A 19,666-nucleotide genomic window follows, 5' to 3' on the forward strand; every position below is an offset into this window, starting at 1 on the left:
TAATACGTATCATTCCCAGGATAAGAGCAAATGTCATTATTCTTTATCATCATGTCAGGATAAGAGCAAATGTCATATTTATTTATAAAATAAATTTTTGAGATTTATTTATCAACTGAATATGTCAATAATAAATTTTTTTTCTTTGAGAATGCTAAGTATTTAACACATATAGATAGGAAGAGAGGATGAAGTTTTAAAGAAACTGATAATAGTGTATATATAAAAGGACCTATGTAAATAATAATTGAACCTTATAATCTCGTGGCTTTTTGGAGGAAGTAACCATGAAAGTTCCACAGAAAGGCAAATACATGCCCCATGCTATTCTGAATACCCTTTCTCCTTTCTCAAAGCCAAAGGTGTATCTTTTTCTTTCTTTCTTTTTTTTTTTTTTTTTGGGTTGCTAATTATAAGCCAAAGGTGTATCTTTTACAGCCAATATATATCAATTTAATGCAAACTAAATTTTGGAGTCACATAATAGACCTCATCTACCCCATTCTCCTTTTGCAAAAAACAGAAGGTGATCACTGATCAGAAAAAGTGAGGTTTGATGACTTAGATGTAATGAAAGCCATATAAAATGGTCACGGCCAATTTTGATGCAAGTCGGCCACATTTTCTGGGTCCCAAAGTTACTAACATGTCCTCGCAAAAAAAAAAAAAAAAAAAAAAAAAAAATTAATGACATGTTAGCCATTTTGTCGATTAAAAGGGTGAATCTGGACAATGAAAGTTTGATATTTGAGATAAATCCCAAATGCAGTCTTTTTTTTTTTTTTTGAAACCCCAAATGCAAAATTATTAATTTTTTTGTGAGTGACCAAATGCAAAATTAGTATTATTATTATTTTATTTTTTACATATGAGGGTGTTTAGAGTTGAGACCTTTTTGAGGATTTGACATCAGATTTTTATAGAGAAAAATCTTATGAAGTGGCCCAAGATGCCGACCTTAGGAACCACTAGCACTAAGTCAACTATTTGAGACTAATAAATACAAAATTATTAATAAGCAAAGAAGTGGAAGAGAAAGGCAGAAAAAAGAAAAAAAAATATTTTATTTATTTTGAAAAGCAAAGAAAAAATCTTTTTGATACGTTGCCTTAACCGGAAAGCGAGAATTTTTGTTGGGCCCACAGGTTCCTAATGCCACAAAATCTTATTGCCAATGGAAGCTTGCCACGTGCATGCCCATGCACCTTTTGAATCGAACCCAACTGCAACATTCTCGTGTCAATTTTTTTTTGGGGGGGCTTGAGATGTGCACCTGCCAACTTTTTCTTTTGTTTTTTATGCGTGTGCGCACGCTCTTCTTACTTCTACACTACTTTGTTTCAATGGGTCTGCTCTTTAGATTAAAATTTATTGGATAAATTTCGATAATTTGTCTTGAAGTTTGTGCTAATAGCCTAACATCAATTAGGTCTAAAATTTTTTAAAATTAGTCAATTTGGTTTTTAAAGATAACTTAGTCTCTAAACAGTTAGTTATTTTTTCTCAACTGTTTTAAGAACTAAATTAGTTAGTTTTGAAAAGTCTTGAATCCAGTTAGTATTAGTTCAAATCTCAATAAAATGTGAGTGAAATTTACCCAAATTTATTTAAGGTATATAAACTTTTAGATAATGTATTTTTGATTTATAGTAAAAAGGATGGTATTATTAGATAATTATTATTATTTTTAACCACTTGTCAAGGGGGAAAGTTGTGATTAGAGTGGTAAGAGTCTCATGGCCTTTTAGGCTTGTAGTTCAACTGGTTAGCAATTAGCACCTACTAGTGTATCCAAGACATCAAAGTTTTAAATTCCATCTCTTTTGTGTTGTAACTACCGAATTATAAAAATAAAAAGTTGTAATTAGAGTTTCATTATTTTCACATGCATTTATTATTGACATAACTTTTTTATTATTATGGATTAATAATTATATACCACATTAGTCATTATGAAAAAAAAATTGTGAAAAAATTGTTTTTGGAGATTTATTAATTACAAAAAATAACTCGTAATGTCTTTTGGCTTAAGAATTAAAAAGGTTTAAGAATAGTATGTACATATGAATATATTGGGAAAGGATCAAGATTCTCCCATTTTCTTCTATTTTAGTTCGGATGTAAACCACCACGCACCTTTGGCACAATGTTCACTCCACAAGTATAAGTGTTTGTGGAGTGTGGGGGGTAAGGACCGGGGTTCAAGTCTCCAGGAAAGAGTTTCATACACATATACGCTTTATTTAAAAAAAAAAAAAAAAAAAAAAAAAAAAAACCCAAAATTTTTTAAAAACTTATATAGATTGCAAAAAATTAAATAAACTTCTATGCCTCACATCAAGTGAGTCATGTACATTTTCTCAAAAAAAAAAGTAAATCATATACATTGCATATAATGAAACACATGTAATATTTTTGTTAGTGGTTGAAGTCTAGTGCTCCAAATATGTTTAGAGCAAAATCTTTTCCCTTTTTTTTTTAGCACGTTTACATGCAAAGTTTCAATTCCTTCTTATTGGATTCCTTTGATGAACTAGTAGCCAGAGGAAAAAAAAAATTAATTGATGAAAAGCTTTATTCTTTTCAGATGGATAATTATTTATATGCTCATCGAGTACCATATCGCCATCATGGGTGGGCTCATGGCTATTTAATTTATAAAAACCTCTATATTTGGTGTACATTCTGGTGTTGTTTATGGAGAGAGTAATGGAGTACTGATAAAAACGTGGAGGAGAAGAAATGGTAAGAGAATAAGAGAAGGAAAAAAAAAAAAAAAAAGGAAAAAAAAAGGCATTTAAATTCACAGTCAGTCCACAAAAAGACTACATTCTATTTAGGTTACAAATCAAACGGAATACAATCCTCTTTACTAACTTTTGTTTTTCTCATTATACTTCACCAATCATAACTTGTCATCACAACTTGTCATGTATTTTAATTTTTTCGATTTTAAACTTTAAAACATTAACACTTATTGATGAAGCACAAAATCATTGGCCAATATAGGCTTTTACCCATTTCTTACAAACTTTCTAGCAAAATGCCCCATGTCTGAAACTAATTAAGGAAATGCTACTGTTTTGAAACTCAATTTTCTAAAAATCGAGTTTCAAATGTAAAACTTGATTTTTGGAACATCGAGTTATAATGAACGTGGACTTAGAAAATCTTTTTTTTTTTGGGAACACAAGTTCCATGTAAAGTACTCGAGTTCATGGAACTTGAGTACTTCACACGGAACTCAAGTTCCTTGAATGGAACTTGAGTTCCATAATTTTTATTTTTTTTTTATTTTCAATTCGCTATAACTTGATTGTCCAAAAATCGAGTTTTAAATTGAAACTCAATTTTTAGAAAATCGAGTTTCAAAACAGGGGCATTTTTCTAAATAGTTTTAGATATGAGACATTTTGTTGAAAAGTTTTGGCGAAATGGACAAATACCAATTTTCTCCCAAAATTATCCACTTAACCTATCGAGGACAAAGACAACCTCAAAAGATGAAGTGCCAAGTAAAGGCACCAACACTCCAATTCGAAATTCAAACAGAAAACCACAAAAGGAAATGAAGGATCTCTTACGAGAAGATCATGCAAATATGTCATCTCCCTAGCTAGAAAGAAGGGATTAAGCATTAAGTTGATTAATTGTATCAAGGGTAGATGATCAGCATGATCAGATCAACGCTCTAAAGGCCCAATAAATAGAGGATCCAGCTAGCTAAGTACTCAATGTATGAGAAAAATTCAATAAAACTTAGAGGGAGAATATTTATAACTTGATTGTTGGAGGATCTTAAAGTGGCACCACACCGGTATCACCTTCTTTTTTTTTTTTTTTTTTTTTTTTGAGAAAGAAACTAATTGCTAAACACACACACATTTTAATTACATTACACTCTATCACCAAACTCAAACACATTACTTAACCCAAAGTACCACTACAAAAAAGTCTAACACCGGTATCACCTGACTCTTATGTCTTCTTCAACTTTGCAGTGTGCAACAGAGTTGGGCTCTTCTAGATTTGCATCTACCCTGCAAGGCTACAACAACTGATTCTTCACTTATAAACTTAAATAAAGTGTAAAAAGCATCCATGGAATTTGGATGATTAAGGAGAAAATATTTTGCAAAATCACAGCTTGATATAATTTTAGGTTTAAGACAATAACATTAAGCTAGACATGTTGTTATTCAATTGTGAGTTTTACACTTAAATGTTTTGTTATATTTTATTTATTAATTAATTTAAAAAATAGAATGACCCACTTAAAAGTAAAGGCTACTTATTTTCAAATCAAATTAAAATTTTTTTTTTTTTTTTTGCATCAATTATATATAAAACACAATATAAAAAATAAAAAACATAAACAAGAGATTAAAAAAGAAGAAGAAGAAGATACACTAGTTATAAGTTATAACTAAATGTTGTCTCTAGTGGCAGAACCAGGATTTGTCTTCAAAGATTTTCAACCAAAAAAAAAAGAGAGAATACATTAGGTTCGGACTTGGCATAAACTCCCTATTTTACGCCCTCCAATTTCAAGTTGCCACATTAGCAATTCACTAAAGAATGAAAAACATTTGCCACATCCAATCAAATCTCCAAAACCCAATTTCAGCACCACCTAAAAGAACGCATCCCCGCTGCAACCATCCCACCACCAATCGGATACAACAAAAAAAACCCACCAGGAAGCTGCCTAACCTACTTGTTGTCGTCAATCCATAAGGAATTTCTCAAAAATAAATTCCTCCGTTGTCAACACATACGACCAGCACTCGAAGCTACCTAACCTACTTATTGTCGTCAATCCATAAGGAATTTCTCAAAAATAAATTCCTCTGTTGTCAACACATACGACCACCACTCGAACCCATACGCCGGCAACCCAACAAACAGATCTACTTCTTTCAAACCATTGACATTAACCCATCAAACAACAGCCAACAAGCTATTCAAGCCACCGCTACAAGCCCAAGTTGTCAAGCCAACTCCAAGTTGCCTTCACTTCTCCACCGCTAATCTTGCCATTTAGTCCCAGACCTGCCATATCACCCTTTGTTTCAAAGTAAAGCACTTGATCTGAATTGGTGATGGGTTCTTTTGGGTGGGTTTTTGCTGAAATTGGGTTTTGGAGATTTGATTCTCTGTGGCAAATGTTTTTCATTCTTTAGTGAATTACTGATGTGGCAACTTGCAATTGGAGGGCATAAAATAAGGAGTTTATGCCAAGTACGGACCTAATGTATTCTCTAGATTTGCCTCTAAGAGCATTAGAGCACTTGCAGCAGTCTCCACCAAAACACAAAAAACCACCATCCAGCAGTGGAGCTATAGCTATTTTTTTTAACTTCATTACTACAATACACATCTATAGATAGATGTGCACTGTAGCTGAGAGTTAAAAAAAATATATATATAGATATATATATATATATATTAAATTTCACTCTCCTCTTTCATTTAAAAAATATTTTCTCTTTCTTTCTTTTTCTCTCTCTGGCTTCTCTTCTTTCTTCCTTTTTCCTTCTCATTTTTTTTTCTCTCCTTCATCTACTCTCTGCTCCGTCGATCTGTTTTGGATCTTCATCTTCATCGCCGATCTATTCTGGGTTTATCTTCACCGGCGATCTTCATCTTCATCGCCATCGCCATCCCACATCGCCGTCCCACGCTGCCAACCCATCTTGCCCAATCCTTCATCTCACCGTCGATCCAAGCTCCATTGCCGACCTAAGCTTCATAGTCGATCCAAGCTCCACCTGCATCGCCTTCATCGAACTCAAGAGCACTGCAGATTTCGTGGTTGGATTTTGTGGTTATGGCTGGATTTCGTGGGTTTCTTTGGGTTTCGTGATGGTAGTTTGGCTGGGTTTCATGGTGGCTGAGTTTCGTGGGTCAATGGTGGTGTGGCTGTGTTGGTGGTGATTTGTGTGGTGGTTTTTGGTTAATTTGGATTTTTGGCAGTGGTCGTGGATGGTTGTTCTTGGCTTACTAGTTGTTGTTGGGTGGTTGCGAGCAGTTGTTCTTGGTTGGCCGTGGTGGTGATCGGTTTGTGGTGTTTTTTTTATAGTGAGATGGATTATTTTATTATGATGTTTATATTATTTTATTGTGTTGAAAGCTAAAATAGATCTACTACTGCAGCTGCCAACCCATCTTGCCCAGTCCTTCATCTCACCGTCGATCCAAGCCCCATTGCCGACCTAAGCTTCATCGTCGATCCAAGCTCCACCTGCATCGCCTTCATCGAACTCAAGAGCGCTGTGGATTTCGTGGTTGGATTTTGTGGTTATGGCTGGATTTCGTGGGTTTCTCTGGGTTTCGTGATGGTAGTTTGGCTGGGTTTCATGGTGGCTGAGTTTTGTGGGTCAATGGTGGTGTGGCTGTGTTGGTGGTGATTTGTGTGATGGTTTTTGGTTAATTTGGATTTTTGGCAATGGTCGTGGATGGTTGTTCTTGGCTTGCTAGTTGTTGTTGGGTGGTTGTGGGCAGTTGTTCTTGGTTGGCCATGGTGGTGGATCGGTTTGTGGTGTTTTTATTATAGTGAGATGGATTATTTTATTATGATGTTTATATTATTTTATTGTGTTGAAAACTAAAATAGATCCACTACTGTAGCATGTGTGTAGGTAAAATAGATAAAGTAACTTTTGGTGGAGCTAAATAACTAAATTTTTAGCTCCACTGCTGTGGATACTCTTAGTACTCGATGATGCAAATGGTATATGTTGGTATTATTTAGCATCCAAGCATAAAAAATGCCCATTACTCGGTCTTCTAATGGTAAAAAAAATTTGCAATTGTGCTATAGTACCATCATGGTACTGTAGCAATGTTCTAAACCGATATAATATTTTTTATTCCCTACCTTTAAATATCTACCTCTTTCTCTCTTTTCATCAGTCTCTCTCTCTCTCTCTCTCTCTCTCTCCATTCCAAGCCTTTCTCTCTCACATTTTTTTTTTTTTGGAGTGGGTTGTGGGTTCGGCATGGGTCTGGTGGTAGCGTGGTCTGGTTGGCATGGCATGGAGGTTTTTGGTTTCTAGATTGGCGATTGGTGTGGCATGGCGAGGTTGTTGTGTTTCTCTAGGGGTGCGATTTGGTGGGTCCTATGATGGGTTTCGGGATCGGGTTGTTTTGGGTTGATTGGTGGTTGATGGGTTGATGGGTTTGTTGATCGGTTATTTGTGGGTTTAGCTAGGTTCCGAATTTGATGGGTTTCGAGTTTAATGGGTTTTAGGATCAGTGGTTATGGGTTGTTAATCGGTGGTGTTGCCGTGGGTTTAAGTTTGAATGAGCAGTGGGTTTTGCTGGGTTGGGTTTGCTAACTTCTGGTTGATCGGTGGGTTTTTGTGGGTTATGGTGGGTTGTGGTGAGGTTATCAAGTGCATGCTTTCTATTCTTGGTTTCTCATTCTTTGCTTTCTTGGGCAAGATAACCAAAGGTTAGCTCTTTGTGGTGCTTTCAATGGTGGGTGGTGTGACTGGGAAGCTTGGTGGTGATGGTGGTGGATGTTGAGAGAGAGTAAAAGAAACAGAGATTAGAGAGAGAGAGAGAGAAGGGAGATATATTTTTATATTATTTTTATTTTATTGATTATATTATTTTAATGTGTTGTATGAGAAAATAAAAGTTGGGATGTTGAGTGTGTTATGAAATGATATGATATAATAGATAAAGTAGATTTTAAGATGGTAAAATAGAATAGTTTGAAGATAGCGGATGCGAATGCTTTAAAAGGGGCATAATTTATAACTGACAAATAATTATATATATATATATATATATATATATATATATGTGGGCACCTGAAATGAGACTGTTAGGCTCAACCTCACTTGGGCTCACAATTTATTTATAAAGTGGGCTTCAGGATTTCCTACTTTGAGTCATTCTCGGCACAAAGACTCAAAGTAATATTCCTCCTCCCTTCCTAAACGACTGTTTTTTCTCTCCTTTTCTGAACCCCTTCTTCTTCCCCAACTTCTTCTATTTATAGCTTTAAGTTAGTGGGGAGATCATGATTATTGCCATTGTTAGTGCAATTGAAGGTCCAATATTATCTGTTATAAGTGGATGTTTAGGTGAGAGTGGAATGCAACGATTATGGCCTTGGAACTTGGTTCCAACTCAAGTGAATATGCTCGATAATGATGTTCCCCGAGCATCCTATGGTACGCCCGGACAAGGTTTCACTGATTGTTCGGGAAGTTAATACCGAGCATAGTTCAGGGGCCGAGGTCCAAAACTCGTATTTTTTTTAAGGTAGTTTCAAGCAGAGCTTAGGGCGATGGGGCTGTGCCATTGGGCCTGAGCCCAGGACCCATCTGGGTCTTGGGACCTCGGTGCCGTACAATATATATATATATATATATATATAGAGAGAGAGAGAGAGAGAGAGAGAGAGAGAGAGAGAGAGAGAGAGAGAGAAATAAAAGGTCAATCATGTAAAATACTTTTTATGGAGCAATCATAAAAATACTAAGTGAGATTTTAATGCAAAAAAACCCCTCCTAAAAGAAAAAAAGAAAAAGGTATATGTGTTTTGTTATGTTTATCTGTTAAGTTTTTTTACACATGAAAATTTAATTTCATGTTTTTAAAGTTAAAATTCTATCTATAATTCATAAGGATGTTTTGTGGCTAGATAGAACTCAAATACATTATACGTAAATTATGTTATTTTGAGTAATATCTATTTATAAAATTTTAAAATTGTAATAACTTTAAAATTATATAATGAACATCTTAGCATCTGAATTTTATTAAGATTAATTTAAAATTAAGGTAAATTACATATTTTGTCCTTAACATTTAGGCCTTTTAAACGTGTCAATTTAATCCGTAACCTTCTGTTATTGTATAGAAAATGCTAACATGACTAACGACCAAAATAAAATATAAATTTTCTTGCCACTTGGAGCGCCACATGGCCTAAACTATAAAAAGAAAAACCAATTGCATGTGTAAATGCATCCTTCAACTTCATTTTTTTTTTTTGGGTGCACTTTCTCATATTTCCTTTAAACTTTCCTTGGAAACAAACACATTCAAAAAAATTTCAAAACCAAAGATTAAGCCCCATCCACTTAGAAGAAATTTCATTTTCTTGGCATCCCAACAGAAACCAAGAATCAAATACTGTCAATGCTCAAATCCCAAACCCATACTCTCTACTCTCCTGAAATGGCACCCATATAGACCCACACTCTTTCATGGACTTATCTCATAGATTCTCTACTCCCCTGACCCTAAGAGGCAATGGGGATTGGGGCCTCCTCTGCCTATTTGATGCTTTAAGGTTGCATTGCATTTATGACTATGACTATGAAGATTATTTATTTGGATACCAAGAGAAAATGAGGGGCTTAATCTTTGGTTTTGAGTTATTTTATTTTATTTTTATTTATTTATGTGTTTATTTCCCAGTAAAGTTTAAAACAAAGATGAGAAAGTGCAAAAAGAAAAAAAATGAGATTGAAGAAGTGTTTACATGTGCACTTTTTATTGTTATTTTTTATTTTTTTCGAAGTTTAGGCCACATGGCAGTCCAAGTGGCAATCTATGTAGCAAGAAAATTATATTTTATTTTGGCGGTTAGCAATGTCAGCATTTTCCATCAATCATTTAAAGACATGGACCATTTTGATACAATACTAAAATGTTAGGGATCAAATTAACCCATTTAAAAGACTAGAGATCAAATTGACACACAATGTAAAAGTTAAGGACCATATATGTAATTTACCCTTAAAAATAATATTGAAATTTGGAGTTTGTTTTATAATTATACCTATAATTAAATTGCATTATACAAACTATTTTTTCTGAAGAATTATTATTATAGAAATGAGGTTCTAACACAAAAGCATACCACAAACTACACTAAAAAACCATAATAACTTTTTAAATGAATTTTGAAGTATAACAACTCATTAATTGTAATATATATATATATATATAAAGAATGTGAAAAATATATTGCAGAGAAATAGATCAATTATGGGAGCACAATTGGCCCCCTAACCCCCACGGGTCTCCGTCCTTGTCTGCCTTGGCGTCCATTTGCCAAAATAAAGCATACATCACAATATCAACTGTATGGGAATTAATGTCTCAACTAGGAGAATAATAAGATTTGCCTCATCTATCTACCCTCTTTTAACTAGGAAAAAAAAAAAAAAAACTCTGCCAATCTAAACTATTTAGGACACTTGATTGTTACTTAAAGTTACAACTTCCTTTTTAAAAATTAATATCGTTACATATTTTGAAAATCTATCAGTTAAATTACATGTTCTTTATACTTTTAACACACATGTCAAATTTTTTGTCAGTCGAATGTTATTTACTATATGATCCATAAAAATAGATATTGAGTGAAGTTGTAGCCTTCGGCTACAACAATGTTTTTAGCCAAAATTTTCTAAACTAGTTATTACAAAATTTGTCAAACTAGTTTGGCTCTAAACTTGTTTGTAATAATGGTTCCAACAACTTAATATTTTTTTTATTGGATAATTATAATAAATCCACCATTAAATTACATTTTCTTCTCATATCCTTCTTACTTGCAAAAATTTCCAAAAAATCAAAAATCAATGTCTATGTTATCGACAAATGTTTAAATTTCAAGTTTTTGTAATATAAGATTATACATTAAAAAAAAAAATTATGGATCGAATAGTAAATAATATCGAATTGGAACAAAATTTAACACACGAGTTAAGAATATAAAGAACATGCAATTTAAAGGTTAGATTTTCAAAATATATAACTGTGTTAATTTTTTTAGTGGGTGTTAAAGCCATTAACTCCAAATATGTTTGAAGCCAAACTTTGTCCTTACACATATTTAGGATTTAGAATCAGAATGATACAATATGTATTTACAATATACCCAAGTAATGTCATATTCCCCCTCAAAAAAGAAAAGAAAAAAGTAATGCCATATTGACAACGAGTGCATAACAATTACATTTAGAAACACTAATAACAATAAATTAATTAACACCCTCCCCTTCCCCTTAGTTCTGGTCTGTTTGGATACCGCTTATTATTGAAAACTAAAAACTGAAAACACTATAGTAAAATAATTTTTAAATGTGTGAATAGTACCGTAAGACTCAATTTTAAAGAAAAAGTTGTTGAATAAAGGTATTTGTGGGTCCCGTGAACAGTACACGGGACCCAAAAAAGAGATGGGTACATATGATAGGACTAGAGGACCTTTTGGAAAGTCCTCGTGTACTTTTTTCTTTTACTTACAATCATTGTCCATAGGGCACTAGCAAAGAGTGTTATGTGCATAATTTTTGTAAACAAAAGTTGGACAATCATTATAGTCTCTAAAAGTGCATTGTTGCTCCCGTCCCCTCTTTACTAGCTCATTTGTAACGAAAAAAAACATTCATATAGGACTTTGGAGGCAGCACTTGCCAATTTAAATACCTCTACACAATCACTTATAAGAACCATTCATATATGTCTTCTATTAATATGGAAACACTGCCATGGAGGCTTCCCCTTGCTGGAGAGGATCTTGCACATCTCTAACAAAGTCGATAAACTTCAAATTATCCACCACAGAGGCTTCTTTATCGCAAGTTTATTGATACAATTCTGGAAAAGTCTCCTTAAGACTCTGATCTCAGCACCATATATAATTTTACACATGCCTCACGTGTGATAAATGGAGAGAATTATCCCATCCTCTCCTAATGTATTTCCACAAACAAGCACCATCAGGCCATTGTCTGGTTAGGCCCATGTATCCCATATACAACCATAATTCTTCTCCAGCATGCTTTGCCATAAGGCTTCTCGTTCCATAGCAAACCATCAAAGCCATTTCCCCAAAAGAGCTTGATTAAAAGTTAGCAGATTTCTAATGCCCAACCCTCCACACTGCGTTGGTTCACAAATTTTAGTCCAATTGACAAAGTGAAACTCAAACTCATCACCTACAGCACCCCATAAGAAATCATGTTGCAACTCATCGATATGATGAGCTACACTTGCTGGGATAGAAAATAACAACAAATGCATAGGAGGATTAGAGAGACTCTAATCTTTTGAATTCACAAGTGACAGGACACCAACTGTTGCGAATCATATTTCATAAGAAATCATGAAAATTACAGCACCTCTACCTCCAAAGATAAAGTCCCTGCCAACCAGTACGACTCCATTTTTTCCAAAATGAAATCCATATTGCATATTGTTTTTGCCTTGAAAGTGGAGCCCAAGGGAAGTCCGAAGTACAAACCTCACCTGATCCCAAGTTCGGCAACTGTGGTTTAACTTACAGTTTCATGTGAACAAATGGTCTTTTGGTTCTGGTTTCCTTGGGCTTAGGCGTTCAAGAAGCCTAACAAAGTATTAGGTTGTGTTCTAAATTCGAGAACCACCAAATTGTTATGTGTTTGGCTGAAACCTTTCCATTCCTTGTAATTCCGCCTTTTTGGTATTATCTGCGTTCCCCAAGTATTGCCTCCTACAAATTGACACATAAATTATCCCTCTTCATTTTGACCTTTCTGAATCAACAAAGTTCTGCTAGTCTCTCTAAGGCTTCTCAGAAAGCTCTGATCCTGGTTCAATCAATCAAATTCATGAGAGCTGACTGAAGCCAGGTTGCTCCCTCCTTCCCAAACTACAAATTTCACAATAAACCTTGCCCTGTTCTATAAAACGTAAGTCCATAAGTATGTCCCCATTCTTCTCAGACAATTTCAAAAGTTTTTGATTCAATTTGAAAAAACTTTCTACCCTCATCTCCTTTACTAACCAGTGAATTAAGTTTCAACAGAATACTGATAGATTACCATCCCCACTGTCGCAGTGTCATTCCCACCCCCCCCCCCCCCCCCCAAAATTTTTTTTTCCTGTTTGTGAAATATCGGAGGAGAGCAGGCGGAGCACTTGTGTTCCCTTAAGGCATGTATACCAAATGTTTTTAACTTGAAGGCCTTCTGCATTTGCAACTTGCATTAGCCTCTTTGCCATCTACCATGCATCAAATTTAGTATTAGTAGTAATCTGCAAGAACTCTCAAAAGTCGGATGATAAAAGGTCTAACAGCTAGCACTTATCCTGTAGTCACATAAAAAAGCGATCCACTAACCAGCTAAGATCATTAACACATTCTTAACACAAAACATAGAGACTGTAATATAAAAGAGACATAAATACATGTCAACTCCTTGGCATAAATACGAGTGACAAGACACCAAGCCTTGTGAATCAGATTTCAAAGAACAGTTCTTCAGGTCACAACATTAGTATTGTTTTTAAACTTCTTCTGTTTTATTTTTTACATAAAAGCAAAGTATTGTTTTTAAACTTACAGGGAAACATATATAACATGCACTTCTATGTGAGCATATTGTTTAGGTTCATCCACTCAAAGTGCATGGAAGTCTTTACCATTGATATTCTGTTGTGAGTTTATTTTAGTATACTAGTTCAGCTAGCCCAATTTGAGGGACAGACTATTTTGATCTGAAAAACAGATATTCACTTTCTAAAAGAAATAATGCTTACAGATTTATATTTATTTATTTATTATTATCAATCTTTTTTTCTTTTTTTGGTAACTTCTCTTTTACCAATTCATTAATACCTCTAATATCTTCTTCTTTAGCTATTTGTATCTATGAAGCAAGTCAAGCAACTGGACAGAGATGCAGAACTCCTTGGCACACTTCATATTATTTCAGAAGTGCATGCTTTGGAGTATTCAAAGTAACCTAGCCACTCTGGCCACTCTTGCATTAACTAAGTCATCTACTGTCATAAAGTCTGGTCTACAAAAACTGACCATATCAATTTATTACTAAAAAAAAAAATAAGGGCAATGCACAAAATAGATAACAAATTTAAATAGAAAAGCCATCACATCTTTTTTTGAGAGAGAGAGGTATACTCTCCACTGTAGTGTAAACTGAAACTATAAGTTGGAGCTACTAGTGTATGGCAGATAGTGACTTCTGAAAAAGGAATATAGCCTTCAATGTCTTTCACACATACTTCAAATTGAACTTTAAACTTTCTCCTCGTGCATGGAAGCCATTACAGTTGATACTTTGTTGTGAGTTCATTTGAGTATACTACTTCAGCTAGCCCTGTTAGAGGGACAGACTATCATGATCTGGAAACAGATATAGCATTCACTTTCACAAAGAAATAATGCAAAAGCATTTTTTTGCTCTTCCCCTTTTCCAATTCATTAATACAATATCTTCTTCTTCTTCTTTTAATATTTGTATCTATGTAGCAATTGGACAGAGATGCAAAACTCCTTGGCATGGTTAGTTCAGATTATTTCAGAAGTGAATGCTTTGGACTTCAAAGTAACCTAGCCACTCTGACAACTCTTGCAGACATTAATACATCTAGTGTCATTGACCTTAGAATTCTGGTCTAGAAAAACTGACTAATATTAATTTATTACTAAAAAAAAAAAAGGCAAAGCACAAAATAGATGACAAATTTGAATAAAACAGCCATAACAATTTTTTTTAATAGAGAGAGAGAGGTATACTTTCCACTGTAGTGTAAAATGAAACTAAAAGTTGGAACTACTTGTGTATGGCAATATCGAGAAGAAAAAGAACTTCATATCACCAAGACTAAATGCGTAGCAGATCATAAACAAGCATCGAACTGCATTTGCAGCATTACTTACTAGAGTTATACTTATTTCAGCCTCAATTAAATCAAACAGTGATTTTTGAAAAAGAAATTACAACCTTCGATGTCAAACTTCAAGCTTGCCCCTCATGCATCCCACAGTTGGATCAAGCATATCAAGTCAAGAGTGTTAAATTCATTTGCCACGAAAACACATTCTGTAGCCTAAAATCAACCTCCCGTCAAGCGGATATATAAACTTAAAGGCTCAAGCTCAAATTGGAGAAATGACAAAAGGCAAGCTAGAGTATCATTTCATGCACAAAAATAAAAATTTCTAGTAACATAGAGCAAATTCATTGAAGAAATTAACTTTTACAAGGATTTATCATGTATGCAAATTGCTTTAAAAAAAAGAATTTATCAAACTAACATCTACTGAACCTACATTTCCAGACTTGGCCAGCATTCCATGTTTCAACAAGCACTAAGCCAAGCCTTGAATCAATAATACATGTACATCAGATGCCCCGAATATTAACTTCCAACTGCTCAATCCTCCGAGCAAGATCATGCTTCCCACAATTCTTCAACCCATCAGTAACCATATCAAAACACCGCGAAATCGGCGTCAAACCAAACTCAGTCATTTCCACCAAATAATTAGCTGCCTCCACAAACTTCCCTCCCCTCCCACACATTGTTATCAACATGGTATACACCGGCCTATTCGGGGCGTGCCCCTTCACCTTCATCTCGCTAAAGAAACAAAACGCATCATCAAACTGTCCCCTCCTACACATTGCCTTTATCAAAGGCGCATACAAGCTCGGAAACGGCTTATGCCCTTTCTCAATCGAATCATTCAACAACCTAAACGCCTCATCCACCATCCCCGCCTTCGACACCGCGGGGATCAAAATCTTATACGTATTAATATCCGGTGAAAGGCCTAATTTACACACTGAATTGAAAAGACTAACACAAAATTCAACCTCTTCGTCGTTAGACTTGGAAATTGACTCGATTAACGAATTAAAAGTTTCGAGGTCGGGCACGAAGCCTTGTTTCGCCATTTTTCTCGCCATATCCTTGGCTGCCTCGAGATGGCCGGCGTTTAACAGGCCTTCCATGAGGAGATCGCGGCCGCGGACCGGCGGATTGAGGCCTTTTCGGCTCATTTCCTCGAGAAAGTCTTGCGCCTCTCTCAATTTCCCGGCGGAGCACCAGGCATTGACGAGGACGGCGTAGGTTCGCTTGTTCGGGGCGAGGTTTTTCCGAACCATGCGGCGGATTAAGGCGTAGGCGGCATGGAAGAGTTTCGCTTCGCAGAGAGAGAAGAGAAGGGAGTTGTGGATTTCAATAGTTTGTGGACAGTTTAGGGTTTTGTGGGTTTTGTTGAAGATTTCGACGGCTTGGTCTATGAGGCCGTGCTTGCCGTACTGTTCGATCAAGTACGACACCGTTTCCGGGGAGAGAGAGAAGGAGTGGGATTGGGATTTGTTGAAGCGGTGGACGAGGTCCCACATGGTTTGGAACTTGCGAGCGCGAGCGAGGGATTTGATGAGTTCTTCGAACTCGAGAGAGGTGGGGTGGTAGTTGGGCTGAGTTAAGGCCCAGTTGAAGAAGCGGTGGGACTCGGTGGCGGAGGAGGAGCAGGCGCGGAGGACGCGGAAGACGAGCTCGGAGGTGACGCGGAGGGAGAGCTTGTTGAGGGTTCGCTCCAGGTAGAAGTCGCGGCGGACGATGTTTGAGACGTGGTGGATTGCGGCGAAGTACTGGTCGTTGTTTGAGACGGCATCGTTTTTATTAGGCGATTCATTGGTGGCGGTGGTGAGGGTTCTTGAGAAAGAGAGGATGAGTGGAAGAGTTTGGGTTTTGATTTTGGTATTGGTATTGGGTGTGTTTGTTTTGTAGAGGAGGAGAGAGAGTTGGGTGAGTTTGAGCTTTGTGGACTGAAAGAGCATTTGATTTTTTGGGGGGGTTGATTTGAGGTTGTGTGATTTGTTGTTGTGAGAACGAGTGAGCTAAGCAAAATAATGGCTATAAAATTGGACCTTCACAAGCCATGTTAAAATTGGAGATTTCTTTTGCTAAAAAAAAATTACACAGTTTTGCTTAAAAATGACCTACATTCATATAAATTATGTAAATTTACAAGTTTACTATTATTATCGGGCCGAAATGGCCAAATATCACTGTTTACTGAAATATATATCAATCTACCATTGTTTCGGAAATATGTAGAGATTTCACTTTTTGGGTGAACTCGAGTTCTTTGAAAGAATACCCTTCAAATTTGCTAGAAAATTTTTGATGGAACTCAAGTTCATGGAATTCGACTATCATGGAAAACTCGAATTCTCCAAACTCAAGTACTAAAAAAAGTGGTAGATCTTTAGATATTTCTGAAACAATGGAACTCGAATTCCATGGAAAACTCGAGTTCCCCAAACTTGAGTACCCAAAAGTGGTAAATCCCTACATATTTCCAAAACAGTGGTAAATTGATATATATTTCAATAAATAGTGTTATTGTGCCATTTTGGCCAATATAACCGTTTAAATTTACAATGACATTATTTATTTTGCATTTTGTTGTTTATTCTTAAGGATGAAGAAAGAGAGTGGATGGTGGTTGTTGTATGTGAAGAAAGAGAAACAATTAATAAAATCAAGAAAAATTGATATTTTAATAAAATATAGTGTAAAATAAATAATTTGATGTGGGGTGTTTTAAAAAGTGAGTACGTAAAAAATAAAAAATAAAAAGAAAAAAAAAGAAAAAGAAAAAAAAGAAAGTAGATTCTTATGCTAAAATAGACAAAATTTTGTAGATATGAATGGTTCGAGGGTTGTCTTGTCGTGGGAAATTTTGGGTTTAATGACAGGTTTGTGGACTAGACATCATCAGAGTGTGTTTCCTCTATTTCCTTTGCAATTCTCATCAATGGACCGTGGTGGCAAGATTGGGGGATCTTAATCTACTAATGATCTAGACCAAGAGGACCCATCTATATCTCCTTACTCTTGTTCAATTTGTAGCAAGAGGTTTTTTTTTTTTGAGGATACTAAGTATTTTTAACAAACACACATAGCAAGAGGTGTTTTGACATAAGGCATTTAGAAGGGTTATTCATTTTTTTTAAAAAAGGGTAGGCAAATAAATGAATGCAGGGAGAAATAATGTGGCTGGTTTAGCTAAAGGTTAAATAGGAACATATCTAAAATGTTCTTCTCCAAATCCACACAGCAACCAACAATTAGAGCAACGAGGCAAATCATACAAATGAATAGTCCAGAAAGATGCCATATTGGTCACGACAAAGCCAAAACTCAAGACTTCAAGTTTCTCCATGAAAAGCTAGAGGCAAGATTGACAAGCTGGAGAAACAAGTGCCTGTCCTATCAAAAAACAAAAATGGGTGCCTGTCTTAGGCAGGAAGATGCACTATAATCAAGTAAGCGGTTCAAGCCTTTCTCTAATTCACCATGTCCACCTTTGAAGAGAAACAAGTGCCTGTCCTATCAAAAAAAAAAAAATGGGTGCCTGTCTTAGGCAGGAAGATGCACTATAATCAAGTAAGCGGTTCAAGCCTTTCTCTAATTCACCATGTCCACCTTTGAAGTCCCTTGAAAGGTATGTAACTACTATGATACTCTAATGAGAAGGTTTTTGTGGAATCCAAAAAGCTCTGATGGCAGGAACTTAGCCTGAAAGTCCTAGAATAAACTATATCTACAAAGAAGGTTGGGGTCTTGGCTTAAGAAAAACAATAGGCTTTAATACTGTCTTAATTGAAATATTCACCTGGATGGTAGCATCCAAAGGGATAGCTTGTGTATGATGTTGTTGAGAATCAAGTATAAAGTTAGAGATGATTGACTCAGAAGAGATCTTGCTAAGTCAATATCACCTATATGGAAAGCAATTGGGAATGCAAAAAGGGAAGTTGTCAAAGGTGTCTGTTACATGGTGGGGGATGGGATTTCAATAGATGTAGGAATGGATTCTTGGGTCCCTTCAATGGATGGTTTGAAACCAATACCAAAGGATGACTCAATTGCGTTAAAATCTTTAATGGTGTCAAGCCTCATCAACCCAAGAACCCATAATTGGAAAGAAGACGACTTGATGGATCTCTTTGATATGGAGTCTATTGAGGCTATCAAGAGAATCTCAATTCCTTTAATGCCTAGGAAGGACAAACTAGTGTGGTTTAAAGATCCAAAAGGATGTTTCTATGTCAAATCGGCTTATAGAGTGAGCCAAGAAACAGTTAGGCAATGCAAATAATGATGTGTTAGGGAAAAACTATGGAAGTTGAGGTTACATGAAAGAGTAAAGATTTTGCTATGGAGAAATGGGTCCAATCTGTTGACCGCAAAAGATAACCTAAATCAAAGAATGTAACTTGCTGAATGCTGATAGTATTTGTTCCTTTTGTAATGAGGCCAGAGAAACAATAATAGACATCTTCTCTCATTGCATAGTGGCCAGAGAGATATGGTTTAGGAGTAGTTGGAGTTTGAGAACTAACACTTAAACATCACCAACAATTCTGATATTATCAAGATGGTTTTAGATCATCTTGGCCAAGTTTTAGATCTTATAAAAATAGTGCTGACCATGCTACCTTAAAATGGCCATCACATTGGAAACAATCTAGAATTTGAGAAACCAAATTCTCTATAACAGGGACGAAGCAGTGAATATTGTAAAAAACATAAGCAATTCAGAGCATAGAGTCATTAGCATACCGTGACTAACGATGAATAGAAGTGCAGCCTGCAGTCACTAAGAAACTTAAATTATACAAAATTTAATAAAGAGAAAATTTGAATATAAAAAATTATTTCTCCACAGGTGGATATGGCCGGAGAATGGATAGTTTCTCAGCTGATTGATTCGGATACAAGTGGCTGGAATCACCATCTAGTTGAGTCCTTATTTCTTCCCTTTGAGGCTCAGAGGATTATGGGCATTCCATTATGCATGTCACGGCAAGAGGATTGTATT

At 35.5% G+C, this 19,666-nt stretch overlaps 1 protein-coding gene across 2 annotated transcripts; it reads right to left on the bottom strand.

The window, feature by feature from the left end:
* Positions 1–13,804: 13,804 nt before the first annotated feature.
* On the bottom strand, positions 13,805–16,663 carry LOC126706148 (pentatricopeptide repeat-containing protein At5g18390, mitochondrial). 2 transcript variants are annotated; one of them, XM_050405449.1, is made up of 2 exons: positions 15,095–16,663; positions 13,805–14,138 (listed from the first exon to the last, which is right to left on the bottom strand). In XM_050405449.1, exon 1 carries the CDS (start codon positions 16,611–16,613, stop codon positions 15,168–15,170), a length of 1,446 nt encoding a protein of 481 aa, XP_050261406.1. In that variant the 5' UTR covers positions 16,614–16,663; the 3' UTR covers positions 13,805–14,138; positions 15,095–15,167. The 2 variants fall into 2 exon arrangements, with proteins under 2 accessions (XP_050261406.1, XP_050261405.1); XM_050405448.1 differs by lacking the exon at positions 13,805–14,138 and adding an exon at positions 14,616–14,871.
* Positions 16,664–19,666: the final 3,003 nt, after the last annotated feature.

Source organism: Quercus robur, chromosome 11 (genome assembly GCF_932294415.1).
Source record: "Quercus robur chromosome 11, dhQueRobu3.1, whole genome shotgun sequence".
NCBI classification, from domain to species: Eukaryota; Viridiplantae; Streptophyta; class Magnoliopsida; order Fagales; family Fagaceae; genus Quercus; species Quercus robur.

Coding starts and splice junctions, on each gene's coding strand:
- LOC126706148 (XM_050405449.1), bottom strand. CDS start 16,613: ATGCTCTTTCAGTCCACAAAGCTCAAACTCACCCAACTCTCTCTCCTC.